The 15097-nt window shown below is 27.2% G+C and overlaps 1 protein-coding gene across 1 annotated transcript in view; it reads left to right on the top strand.

The window, feature by feature from the left end:
• Positions 1–15097, top strand: part of LOC111638324 (laminin subunit beta-1-like) — a 75674-nt gene that overhangs the window by 28563 nt on the left and 32014 nt on the right. The window contains 5 exon segments of the mRNA XM_023384017.1: positions 1003–1218; positions 7689–7847; positions 12528–12648; positions 13107–13234; positions 14656–14845. Coding sequence (XP_023239785.1) covers positions 1003–1218; positions 7689–7847; positions 12528–12648; positions 13107–13234; positions 14656–14845 — 814 coding nt within the window.

The following is a 15097-nucleotide window of genomic DNA, read 5'->3' as shown; positions in this document are numbered from 1 at the left end:
TGTATTATTATAATATATAAATACAAATTATTCTATATAAATTATTCTATACAAGTAAACTTTATATTATATTAAATGAAATACCAAAAACTATCACTAAAATACCAAAAACAATCTAAATCTGGCAACTATACCATTGTCTGTGTTTACATCTACTTATCAAAATTAATTAAAATTTAATTTATATTATTATTGCTGTAGAGAAAGTAGAGTAAAAACAGATTTATTGCAGAAGAGGATATCGTTCATTTATGAGATGTTTTACATTAAGCTAATCACTAATAATAATCACTAATGAGATTTGACTGTATAGGCAAGTTTAGTTGGATAATGTAACAAATATTAATTAAAATCATATCTTTATATAATTAAAATTTACATTAAATTAATTTAAATACAGTTTCATTTTTAAATAATAAAATAATTTTTTTTATTTAGTTAATTATTCTTATATTTGCACTTATAATTTTATAATTTTAATGGATATTAATAGTTTTACCTTTCTATTCAGTAAGAAGAATTTTTTAGGTGTTATAGTAAATTATTTCTATAAGAAATTTTTAAGAACAAAATAAAATTATAATAAGTTTAAAGCATGAGTGCTTATAGTTTCATTAGAGCTGAATTATCATTAGAATTAATAAAGTTTGATGCCAGATTATATAAATAACACATTAAACTACTGTCTTTTGGCATTAAAAGCTTTTATATAAGCATAAAATATATATACAAGTACTTTCGATGATGCATTATCATCTTTGTTGGGCAAAATTTTTGTATAATGGCTTACCAAATTTTTAAAACAAATTTTATGTCATTTTTTAACAATTTGTATTTCTTTACATTTAATTGAAATTATGTTTGTTATATATTTATCCATGTGAGAGGAAAAATTTTAAGAATTAACACAAGTTTAAAATTATTTTTTAATTTGTTTATCATGTGCATATATATAATATATATATTATTCATGTTATATAGTAACATATAATGTTTAATTAGCCAGAATATTGGGGATTGAGTGCTGATGAAGAAGGCTGCAAAGCTTGTGATTGTGATCCTGGTGGCTCATACGAAAGCAATTGTGATGTGAAAACAGGTCAATGTAGATGCAGGTTTCATGTCATGGGAAGACGATGTGATCAACCAGAAGCAGGATATTTTGTTCCTGATTTAGACTATCTAGTGTATGAAGCTGAACTTGGAAAAGGCAGCTCTGTGAGTGTTAATATATTATTTAATAAAGCTATTAATTAATTTCAATTAATTATTTAAAGCTTTTAAATTGATTTTATTTAAATTAGTTTTAGTTTTTGGTCAAATTTTTTAAACTAATAGTCACAATTTATGAGAGCCAAATTTTTATTGATTATCATCAATTTTAAACTAACTTTATATTCAGTATTTGAATAACAAATAGATATTTATAAAAATAATTTTTTAGAACAAAATCCTGATGAAAATAATCAAGAGAACCATGAAATCTTAATAAATACAGTTTAATTCTTTTCTAATTCATTTAAATTTGGTTTTATTCTAATTTTCATTTTCATAAAGTCCTAAAATTATGTTTAAAAAATAATACTATAGTTAGTAGAATGACTGACTATAAATTTAAAATACTTTTAATTAATAAAGATAAAATTACTGATTTTTATAATAAAAATTTCTGCTTTATTATTATTATTTATTTTTTCATTAAATATATTATTGTTTTTTCTTTACATCATACATTATAAAAAAGTCTTATTTGTAGATTTGTTAAAATCAAATATACATTTTATAAAAATCATTCAAATGAAAGGTGGTGACATTTTCTAAGACACTAGACATTTTCTAAGCAGAAAAATGCATAATGCATTTTATGACAAAAAAGCAAATTACACTGGACAACAAAAAAAATGTTTTTGAATGTTTCCTTTATTTCATGAGTGAAATCTTACTAATTTTGGTTTGAGAAAATTGAATATGACAAATAAAAATTTTTATTAGCTCTAGTTTCTGTGGTATACAATAGATGACTTTAACATCATAAGAGAAAGTGATACATTTTAATTACATATGCTAACAACATTGAAAGTGCTTTTTAAATTACAGTAACATTCTAAGAGTTCTAAATTAATAGAATAATACCTGGCAGGTAGTTCGGTGTGAAGAGAATCATGTGGTGACTTCATGAGATCATTTTCTTTTGGCTTGCCTCTTGTAAGTGCGTTCTGATGCATCCCTACACACAGACCAGAAGTAATCCGCAAGCATTGTTTCATTCCAATGGCCCTGATATCTTTGTTCCAATACAGAAATATCCTGGTGGAATCTTTCTCCATGTTCATCACTGACAGCTCCACAACTAGGAGGGAAAAAGTCTAGGTGGGAATGGAGAAAATGGATTTTGAGGGACATGTTGCATCCAAGTTGATGATATTTTTCCAGAAGTACTGTCACCAACTGAGTGTAGTTATCTTCTCTTTTGTTGCCTAAGAATTCACAAATAACTCCCTTTAAGGTTTCCCAAGCTTCCTTTTCTTTTCCCTCCAAAACTTGGAGGGAAAAGAAAAGGAAGAATGGAAGCAATGCAGGATCCTTTACAAGTTTTCAAATTCGTGGCCCAACAAAAATACCTTCCTTAACCTTTGCATCACTCAATCTAGGAAATTTGTCTCTTAAGTACTTAAATGCCTGTCCTTTCTGGTTCATACCTTTGATAAAAGTTTTCATTAAACCCAGCTTGATACGAAGGGGTGGAAGAAGAACATCTTTTGGGTCCCCGAGAGGCTCGGCAACGATATTTTTCTCAGTAGAGTCAAGATTTCTTGCAGGCCAGTCCGCATGAATGTAATGTGATTTCCTATCCCTACTGTCCCACATACATAAAAAGCAACAGTATTTAGTGTACCCCAGTTGCATTCCTAAGAGTACAGCGATGACTTTTAGATTGCCACATATTTTCCATTTGTGCTCAGCATGATTGAGTCAAGGAGGGCTGTCATGTTTGCATAAGTCTCCTCCATGTGAACAGCATGACCAACAGGAATAGAAGGAAGATGGTGCCATGTGAAGTAATACAGCTTTCAAACTAAGTTTAGAGGAGTTTATGAATAGCCTCCATTCACTTGGAATATGGTTCAAATTCAAACATTTCATCAAGCCATTAATGTTGCAGCAAACAACCAGATTGTTTTTCTTCTGAAAAAAAGGAAGCAGATCCCTCTGACATTCTCTGAACTGTGAGATCCTGACATCACATTGGAGAAGATTCCATTGCTGTAGTCTTGACCCTAGAAGTTCCGCCTTCTGCTTTGACAAGTCTAGGTCTTGAATGAGATCACTCAATTCCACATGACTCAGTCTGTGCAATGTATCATCTTTTACCTCAAAATCAGGGTCATGAGATGTGGAAGGCTTGTAGGGTTCTTCGTCTTCCACACTGTCTTCATTTTCTACTTCAAGCTCATAATGTTTAGGTGGAGTAGGAACTGGTAAACTGTCTGAATGTGGAATAGGTTGAATAGCAGATGGAAGATTTGTGTATTGAACTGTTCCTTTTTTCTTCTTTGACAATCCTGCCTTTATGGTGGGGTCAAGCAGAAATAGCAGTCATCTGTATGGTTTGTAGACTCCTGTCAAACCATAGGCACAGCAAAAGCCATAGATCGTTTTTTTATTTTTCGGCCATTCTCGTAGTATAACTGAACAAGAGTTGCAACATATATGTGGAGCCCATGACTTATCCTGGTCCCCTACTTTCATACCAAAATATGGTGATAGGCAGTCTTTACGAGAGATGTCAGATTGCATTTCTGTGATGAAAAATATTATTTCACCACAAATGTAACAAAAATTGTTCACTAAATTAACAGATTTTCATGGCATTTTGGTATAACCAGTATAATATTACACTTCAAAAGCACTCCAAAACCAGAAATTTGACTTGACCAAGCAAGAGCACTACTAAGAGTGAGATATTCTACAATTGTTCAAAGAAAAACAATCATAAAATCTATTTACAGTGTAGTGACATTTTTCCTCCAATAGTGTAATAAACGTATACACATTGTGAAGTTGAAAACTTGATAATTGCAACCAGATGTTCTGTTCTTTATAAATGTTTTTATATGTATAATAATTTTATACAAAAATAAATGCAATGAAATATCTTATATCAGAAAAATATATATTCTATAATAGAGTGTAGTTTTATTATATGCTGATCTGAGGAGTTTTACATGAAAAATGCCAATGAAAATTTCAAATAATTGAAGATGCACTATTTTGTAATGAAACATTTTTTTACAAATTTTACTATAAAACCTTTCTCATATATTTTGTATTATTTAGATTATGTCAATCGTTTTAAATTATAATTTAAAATGAATAAAAGTTTTAATCTTTTGCGGACCATATTTTAATTCTTGCGGACCACTGGTTGGGAACTGCTGCTCCAAAGCAAGAGCTAATCGGTCATTTTTTATAATGATTTTTGAATTCAGCAGATGAAAATACATAAGAATATGCTAATTTTGAGCCTGAAACAAAATCATTGTTGTCCAGTGTTATTTATGACTAAAAGAAGGCTAAAAGCAAAATTCAACACTGTTCAACTACTCCATTTGACATGTGACACATCAGAGTGATTGTTTGTGTACATCAGTAAAATGCCATATTATTCAAAGTAATATGGCAGAAAACAAGAAATGACACAGCACAATCAAATTATAAATATTTCTAGATAATGTAAGAAAATGTACTGAATTATATGATAGAATTTATAAAAATGATAAGGATTTGACAATTAAGTATTCTGTAAAGCTCTAAGTTAGTAGTAATATTTGATTTATAACTTTGTGTTTCTAAATGGCATTGTATATTTTATTTGGTTGTCTAATGTATCTCTGTTCAAAAGAAAAACAGAAAAGTGACTGAAACATATTTTTTGCTATAAAGCAGTAACTCCATAGGTGTAACATCCTTAGCAGAAAACAGAAACAGAAGTTGGCAGCTATTTCATATTCTGTCTGGTTTCAGTTTTCTTTGTTGTCATAGGATTCAAATACAGAAATTAAGATGCACTTTAATAGGCCAAAAAGTAATTAAAATTCAATATGAATGACATTTATGCAATTACTAATCTTTATTTACTTTTTGTTTAATTACATTGTTGGATATGACTGAAGAACTAAAACATTGTATTTTGGTAGTGCACATAGAATTGAGTGAATGTGAAATATTAGATTACAATAAACAAACATTTAGTTTGCAGAATGCATTTGTATCATTGAAAGTTTTATTTTGAATATATGAGAATGACTCCAGATTTTTTCAATTGAATATTTGAAAAATTTATTTAAAATATTGTAAAAACACTTTAATACATTTTTATACACATTGATTAATCTCAATAGTTGAAAATATTTTTTTGTTATTCCATATTGGAAATATTCCCTCAAGAATCTGTCTCACTTATGCAATAAATCTAGAAGACAAACAACACATTGATAGCTAATGGAGGTAAAGACTAGGGTCAAGATTGTAAAACAGAGAGGCTTAACTAGACATTTGGTTTTGTTTCTGAAGAACAAATACACATACCACAAAAATATTTTCAAAATTTTTTTTCTAACAAAATAGCTTTGAACATTGTTGTCCAAACAACCAGACAATTTTTTAAATATAAAATCCTTATAATTTAGATCTGATTTATTGTTTATATTTCCTTATTTCTACAAATGTATCTAAATTGGCATCATACTTTCTTCTATCTTCCGCCATTTTAAATTTTTCATTGCAATTTAGAATTGACATAATTGTACATGATTTAATATAACATAATATTTTATTGTCTATTCACTGGTTGACATAAAACAGAAACACCACATGGTACTGATAAGTTAAATTTTTCTCAACTTTTCGGCCATGTTTCAGTTAATGTAAACTGAAAAATTTTGTTACTTTCAGTTTCATGTCTTCAATTTTGGCACTCGTTTTTACATTTGTGGAATCACTGCCTAAAAATTTCTGAGCAGAAAAATAGTGTGGTCCTACCTGAAGACTGCAAAACAGCATTATATTATATAACATACTAAAACAGAATACAATCTTGTAACAGTTATTGTTTGAAATCTGCTGACTATTTGTAAATAGTTTTCAAAATGATATCTGTATTTCAGTGTGTGTATTAATATAATGTTATGATTTATAATTTATTAATAGTTCTTGAATTCAGAAAGAATTCAAGAACTATTAATAACCAAAAATTTATTGAAGTGAATTAGAAAATGTTGACTCTGCTTTGGATATGCAGAAATCAATAGTAAATTGAAAAATTGATGAAAAAATTTTAAGAATATTTAAATTGTTTGAGATTCTTCATGGTCTTTATGACAATGGAGAATTGTAAACATTGAATTAAATTACAAGAAGTTATGGAATAGAATTCTTAAGAGAATATTTTGAATTATTATTGAAAAAATTTTTGCATTGTCAAGATTAGTGCTATTTCAACATATATAATATCATTAATGAGGAGTTATAATTTCAAAAAAAATTATATTTATTGGATTCATCAGTATTTACCAATAGAACTGAAGGAATGATATACAGATGTTTCTATTGTTATTTGATGATAGGAATACAAGGAAGACATTTTATTGGAATGCATTATTACTGGAAATAAATTGTAAATGCACTATTTTACTTCAGAAGGAAAACACAAAAGTTCAAACTGGTAATAATAATATATGAGATTGTAAAAGAATAATTTTGGAACAATGTAATGAAGAAAAATGAGAAATAGTTATTATTGTTATATATTTTTGAATAGTTTAAAGTTAACAATCTGTGCTAAAAATTGTGGTTTGTTGTTCCCTGAGTAAAATAAAAGTATTGTCTGTAGAATTCTCTCACTACATTCTAATTTGTTGTTATAACAAAAACAGGAGATGAAATTTGAGATATTATCCTCTGTTTTTATCAGAGAGGACTACTTGTTTTGTCCATAAAAAATTGCACTAAAAGGATATCACTCGTCATCAGATGATAAGCAGGTGGTATGCGTATGACTTCAGAATCAGCAACAAGTATCTCAAAGAAACCAGTTATTATTGGAGAAAGTGTGTCAAATGTAATGAGACCTATTAAAGTTTGGCACATATGTTTTTCTTCTTGTTTAGTAAAAATAATTTTTATTTAACTTTTACAGTTAAATAAAAATAAATAAATATACAAAGAAACTGTATTTCTTGTGTAAATTTCCAAAATTAGATTAGTTGTAATTACAATTTTAAAAATGTGTAACAAATAATGCAATTTTATCTGCAAATATTTGCATAAATAATTATTATAGATTATGATGATTATATTATAGATTTTTATGCAAATATTTAAAGAATAACAAATAATAACTACAATTATTTGATAATTACAATTTTTGAATGGATTTCTTTTTAAATGACAAGTCACATTTTCATATTTAAAAAGAACTAAATGCTTATTAAATACTTATTTTTCAAAGTAATTAAAATTAAAATTTAATAAAAATTTAAAAAATACAACTCATTTTATTTATTCACATTAAATAAATAAACTTTGATATATTTCAAAACTGAGAATTAAAAATTAAATGTAAAAATATTAATAATTAATTTAACAATTCCATAATGATTAATCCATAATAATTTTTTATATTTAAGGATTGTCAAGTATTGGTTCGTGAACCTTATGCAGATAGAGATCCTAGTTGGACAGGACTTGGTTTTATGAGAGTATTTGAAGGTTCTACTCTTGAATTTGATATAACTGATATACCTACATCTATGGAATATGATATTGTTATTCGATATGAATCACAGGTGAGATGATAAATATATGTAATAATTTTTTGATATACCATACATATTTTTATACATTGTTATTAATTAATGTTTTGATAATTAATTATATTCTTTTATCAGTGTATTTTGTCTATTTGATTTATGTTGTTTATATTAAAGAAAATATAAGGCAGCAATAGAAATCAATAAGTTTTAATCATATCTTGTTAGCATTTATATATTATTGAAAATAAGCAATTTAACATTATAAAGTGAGTTTTAAATTTATAATATAATTACTGTTTTAAACCTTTGGATTATCTTAAATAACTGATTTCTTTTATTGGATTCAGGATTAAATATATGGTAATTGCTAACTTATTTAAAACTATTAAGAGTATATTCTGAGTATATTAACAAATGTGAATGAAAATGATCATGTCAAATAATGAAAATTACACTGTGTATCATTTCTTTTCCTATTTATATACTGTATCATATAGGCATGGTATAGTTAATAGATTAACAATTAATGAAGATAAATCAAAAATGCCTTTTTGCAGAGGAGGAAAACTTGGGAAGAGAGATAATTTCTTTTTGTTGGGCAAAAAATGGGAAGTATTGTCTCATTTCAAATACTTGAGTATTTATTTTTTCCTCTCAAGGTTTGTATTCTGTTCATCTTGAAAGAGTTTTGTTAGATTCCAAACAAAAAATGTCAAATATAATGAAATTATTAACAAAAATGAAGATGTTTTTTGTCAAGAATTATTTTAGACTCTTTGATTCAATAGTTAAATTGAGTTTAAGTTACATGTTTCCAATTTGGGATGTAATTTTGTAGAAAAATTAGAAAAAGTTCAATTATGATTTTTTAAATTAATTTTTCATTTAAACTGTTCAGCTTCTGGATCCTTGATAAGGTGCAAATTAAGTATGCCACTTTTGGCAATTGGTCTTTATATGAACATCTTTCGATTTTGGTTTAAAATTCTTGATTTGCCTGAATGTGACTTTAGAAACTTAGTTTACAACAAATTGATGACAGTACAGCAATCATCTTTCATTGATTTATGGCCAAATGTTATTAAAAATTAATTGGAGGAGCTGAGTTTTTCATATGCTTATCAATTTCACGTGTTAGATGATGATGATTTTTCTGCTGAGTTATTATAAACACTAAGTGATAAATATTGGCTGCAAGATAGAATGTACATAAGTCAGAAATATAATTGATTGGACACTTCGTTGTTTTTACACATAATTATTTATTGTCAAATCTAAATTATATGATTAAATCTTCAATAACACAGCTTAGACTAAATGTATATTCTATTTCCTTTAACGGCAAAAGAATAAATATTATGGAAAACACTAGTTGTTCCTTTTGTGATTTGGTTGTTGAGGATATTAAGAATCATATACAGTAAAACCTGTCTATGGCAACCACTCACGGTTCCTTCAAAAAGTGGTCTTTTAGTCAGGTGGTCATCCAATACAGGTGGTGCTATAATACTGTATTTCTGTATGTATTTTGCGCACTTTTTAGCCATTTCTACTAAGCAAAACTCGAGGTGAGCAAAAATAAGCGAATTTTTTCAATGATAGAGCTATATTGGTATTGTATTTTCTTCTCTCCACTTGAATAAAAACCTTTCAATCTCCAGTGTTATTCTTCTTGGCAAACGTTTTCAATCCTACCAGGATCTTCTTCAGGCCACTGTTATAATAAATTCAAACAGTACAAAATCGAACAGGAACTGAATAAATGCGATTCAAATCCTAGAACGTCAACGTTAATGTCAAAAATATAGAACACCACGTTCTTGCTTCGATGACGTCAAAGCTTGTGTAATTTGTGCTTGTAATAAATCCATATTACATCCAATTATGGGTTGTCCCTTCATAGCAAAATTTCCATGCACTAGAGATGTTGACTGCATCTTTGGAGTTAATACATGTGTTGTTTAATCCCGCTTTATAAATTTCTAAGGTCTCCATAATCCTTAGTTGGTCTACACGGTGTGATAGCCTAATTAGATGGGCATTCTGTAGATCAACCTTTATTCCAGGTTCTATGGCTACGGTTGAAAGGGTGGTGGTGTGCTTATTATTATCTATATCATACTTATGCTCCTGGAAACGTTTACGAAGGGATGACAGATTTAATAATAGGTTAGTGTATGTGGGATCAACCAAGCGATCCCTTCGTAAACGTCTCCAGGAGCATAAGTATGATATAGATAATAATAAGCACACCACCACCCTTTCAACCGTAGCCATAGAACCTGGAATAAAGGTTGATCTACAGAATGCCCATCTAATTAGGCTATCACACCGTGTAGACCAACTAAGGATTATGGAGACCTTAGAAATTTATAAAGCGGGATTAAACAACACATGTATTAACTCCAAAGATGCAGTCAACATCTCTAGTGCATGGAAATTTTGCTATGAAGGGACAACCCATAATTGGATGTAATATGGATTTATTACAAGCGCAAATTACACAAGCTTTGACGTCATCGAAGCAAGAACGTGGTGTTCTATATTTTTGACATTAACGTTGACGTTCTAGGATTTGAATCGCATTTATTCAGTTCCTGTTCGATTTTGTATTGTTTGAATTTATTATAACAGTGGCCTGAAGAAGACCCTGTAGGGTTGAAAACGTTTGCCAAGAAGAATAACACTGGAGATTGAAAGGTTTTTATTCAAGTGGAGAGAATTATATTACCTCCAGTATTAGAAGTGAAGTTTATTAGTTGTATTTTCTTATCGGATAACTCAATTTACAGGAGTCATCGCGATTTTATAAGACAGATTTTAAAGATTAATACAATAGTTGCATTTTCTCGATTATAATGCACACTTTCTTTTTCTGATTTAATTAATTTGGCTCGGTTCTTTTCGTTCGCTTTTCAGTTATGTGTATTACGTCATTGATATATAAGTGCGTCTATCTCTCCATCACTTTGGTTTTGGTATTCGTTAGTTTAATCTTATTTTAACTTTAAAAATACTGTATTTTTTAAATATATTTTCTTAAGTACAATAAAAAAAATTATTAATTAATAATAAAACTATTTTATTATTTTTTCTCATTATACTATTTCATTACATTCCACGATTGTCATTGTGGAATCAAGAAAGGAATGTTGCCTGTAAAACTGATTTTTGCATTAATGTGTTTATTGTTTTTTGAATATTTTGTGTGGGAAAATTACTTGGATATTATTTTTCTAAAAATATCTTGGAAATAAGGTAGGTTGATACAGAAACTATTTATCGCACATGTAATGTATATGAGCTTCTAAATAAATAAAAATAAATTTTATCAAACGATGAGATCAGCCTATTAATTGTATCGTGTACAATATTTTATACCTCCAAGGAAAATACTGTAGGTCTACGGTAAAATAAATTTCATTTTCCCACCGTTAAACTTCACCACTAATTGCTGTTGTGATAACTTTAACATGATCTTCTAACGACATTTCTTCTAACTTTGCATTTCTTTCGTTTTTTGGACAATTTCGAACAAAATGAAATGAATTTCCTTTGTTGTTAGAATAATTCATTAACACCTGCACCTAGTTTTAAGGATAGGAGAAGTGCTGAGATGGGTTTGAATGAGAGTTTAGACTAATTCATTATATTAGGAGAGGGGAAACGTTGTTGAATAATAGTTTAGACCAGATATATTCGTGGAAGTGGTTGCTTATTACAGTTGTTGTATGTTGTTTCGGACTAAAAATCTATGCCCATGGTCGCGTTACACGGGTGGTTGTTTAATACAGGTAACTTATACGAAGACTCTATGGATAAACTATTTGGTGCCAGAAATTTTTGCCCGTTTTGACAGGTGCCCATCGAATGCAGGTGGTCGCCTAAGCAGTTTTCACTGTATTTATTTCTTGTGAACCATTAGAACATTTAAAGGAATCTTTGTTAGGATATGAATTTAATTTTTATTCTTTGTTTAATGATAATAAAAGTCTTATAACATTGTTCAAGGTATATAAACTTTTTCAAGATTCACTAAATCTATTACAGCATAATACTAACTACTAATTTTGTTTAATGACTTTGTGTAATAAATAAGTATACTTTATGTATATGTATTTGTTGTGTTTTGATATGATGTTATTTTTAATTATTAATAATATATGTAAATGATACTTATTCTGATATGTGTACCTATTATCTTGTTTTCTTTTTCTCCCCCTTGTAAAGATGCAAATCAAATCAATAAATATTATTATTATTATTATTATTATTTTATGTAATGCAACATTTTTATTTATTGATCTAGATCAGGGTTGCCAAACTTTTTTAACTGTCGACCCCCAATCACTTTCCAAAGCCTCACATTGACCCCCACCGTAAAGTTTTATTACAAGTGTATATGTATGAGTGAAAAAAAAAAACCTTGTGGGTTGTGGTCTCTATCTAAGCAAAAAACAAAAAAAAAGGTTGTGACCCCTTAGCCGCATCGACCCCCTAGCCACATCAACCCCTGGGGGTCCATATCGACCACTTTGGCAACCCCTGATCTAGATGCTTAAGATTGAGAGTTTCAGATTTCTATTTTTTTTAATCTATTATGATTGATTAATTTTTTGTTTGTTTTATATTTAATATTTTCTATTTTTTCTTTTGACTTTGAATGAATATTTGATTTTTATTAAATAATTTTAAATTTTATGTACTATTTAGGTTAGAACACATTGGCAGGATGCAAGAGTGACATTAGAACGTCCGGGACCAATTGATCCTACTGGACCATGTGCTAACACTATTCCACAAGATGACAAAAAAGTAGTCTCTCTTCCTCATGGTAAATATAAAATATGACTTTAGACCATTTTTTGTAGAGAAAATATCAAACATTTAAATTATACTTCAAACCTTATTCTAAGGCTAAAAGAGATTTTTAATGATACTTTTTTTTTCTTTAAATTATTTAAATTTTGAAAAATTATGCTATTGATCATTTTATTAAATATTTTAATTTATTTCACTTGTTTATTATTAACAATTGAGCATGTCTGATGATGTGAAAACTTCTGATATTTTTAATATCAGAAGTTTTCATATCATTTTGAAAATATAAGAATTTTATACATGAAATCAGAAGAAATGTATCTCTAATAGTACAGGAAATTAAGAAAATAGTAATAAAAAATGTTTGTATTTATGTACATGTACACATTTAGTTAATGTACTGTACAGTATATTATATTAGTTTATTATAATGATGATTTGAATAATTTAATTAAAAATTAATACTTTCAGATGAACGTTACGTAGTAGTTTATCCTCCAACTTGCCTAGAGAAAGGAAAGAATTATAAACTTATAATAGATTTTAAACATTATGACAGAGAGGTTGACACACCTTCTGCTTCAGTCCTAATAGATTCTGTAAGTATTTACAATGGGATAGCTATATTTGACTTAGTAATTAAATTTTTTTCAGTTTTATAAATAATGATTTAATTAAAAACCATTCAAATTAATTTGAATAATTAATACAACATTTCTTAAAATAGTTCTCTGAAGAAACTACTTGCTTTATATTTTTATGCATATATTACTAATATTAAATGATATTTATAATGATTTGATATTATAAGAAACAATTTTAGTACACTGAAAATATAATTAATATAATTCAACGTCTCTTAATGGACAAATATTTTCAAATCATTTGCTCTTGTAAAGTCAGGTAATTTACTTCTGAGATACAATTTACATTTAAATTATGTTGTTATTTTTTATATTTAATTTTTATGATTTGTAAAAGTTGATTCTGTAGACTAGTTTTTAGTTAATTTTTCTATTTTTTAATTAGTAAATTATAAAAGCACTAATTAGTAATTTTTATTATATATTAATATTTATTACTAAACAGAATTATATAGAATTTTGTTAAAATTAAAAAAAAAACTTTTTTGCATATTTAAGATAAAATACAGTGGATACTTAAGTAAATTTTTAATCAAAAGATACATTTATATTATTTAATTAAATCTGACATATTGGACATAAAAATATAAATAAACCATAAAGCTTTTTATTTCAGATTGTGTGAGATTTTGACATCAAGAATCTAACAAGATTCTGACATTGAGAACAAAAATCAAAATATTTTTAATTATAAACCTTTATTTCTCAATGAAACAAAATTTAAAGATGAAGCTGCTATGTTCAAGAAACCAAAATTTTTCTTTATTTGGTAACGTCTTTTGGTTTATATTTATTGCAAGCTGAAAATGAATATAGAAGGGCCAAATTTGCTACTAAATAAAAAATAATTTTGATTTCCTAAAACTTAGCATTTTGGTCTTTTTAATGTGACTAAGTTTCATACATTTTAATGAAAAAAAAAATTTCACAGTGTTAAATCCAAAAACTTTAATAAGTATATTTCTTTTTAAATTTCAGATTTTAGATTAATTTTAATTCAATCTTCAGAACTATAAAATAACAAAGCTTCAGTCTGAAATAAAATCAGTGCATATTTACACTCTATTCAGAATCTTTAAAAAAAGAATTTGTTATCAATGTTTAGAATATTTTAGAAAATACTTCTTACAAACAAAATATTCAAAGATATATCTAATTTTCCCAAATGTAACAATGATTAAAATTTGCATAGTTTTTGTTATTATACTTCCTCACATTTCAATAAAAAATTCAATAAAATTAACTTAGGCAAAATAGAAATGTTTTTATTTTGTTGCAATATGTCAATATTTATTATTTGTTTCATTTGTAAATTATAAATTATGTAGAAAACAAATTTGAAAGAGTAATTTAATTGATAATTATAACACATATAGGTTGTTCTTATACCAAGAGCAGACAGTATACCATTTTTTCAAGGGACACCAATAAATGATTATAGAAGACAGGAATATGAACGTTTGCGTTGTGGTTCAGCATATTATAATGTTCTTCGACCAGTTCCACATGACGTTTGCAAAAAATACTTGTATAGCATTGGATTTTATGTTTATGGTGAAGCATATGGTAAATAATATTTTTTTATATATTTTTATTTTATTATATTTTTATTTTTTGTAAATAATATTTTAAAATGTTTATCTACAGTTTTTTTCCAAATTGTGCAGTGTAATTTGATCAACTTGTTATTTGTGAGAAAAAATTTTGACAAAAATTGATAAATGTTTTTATTTATTTATTTTTATAATAATAATATTATAATAAGAAAATAAAAATATTATTATATTTTTAAATAAATTCAGTGAAATTTTTTATGTA

The sequence above is a fragment of the Centruroides sculpturatus genome, unplaced genomic scaffold, assembly GCF_000671375.1.
Source record: "Centruroides sculpturatus isolate CEXI.00-Female unplaced genomic scaffold, Cexi_2.0 scaffold1186, whole genome shotgun sequence".
Lineage (NCBI taxonomy): Eukaryota > Metazoa > Arthropoda > Arachnida > Scorpiones > Buthidae > Centruroides > Centruroides sculpturatus.
The sequence above is the reverse complement of the archived record's forward strand: the minus strand, read 5'-3'. Positions and strand labels throughout refer to the sequence as shown.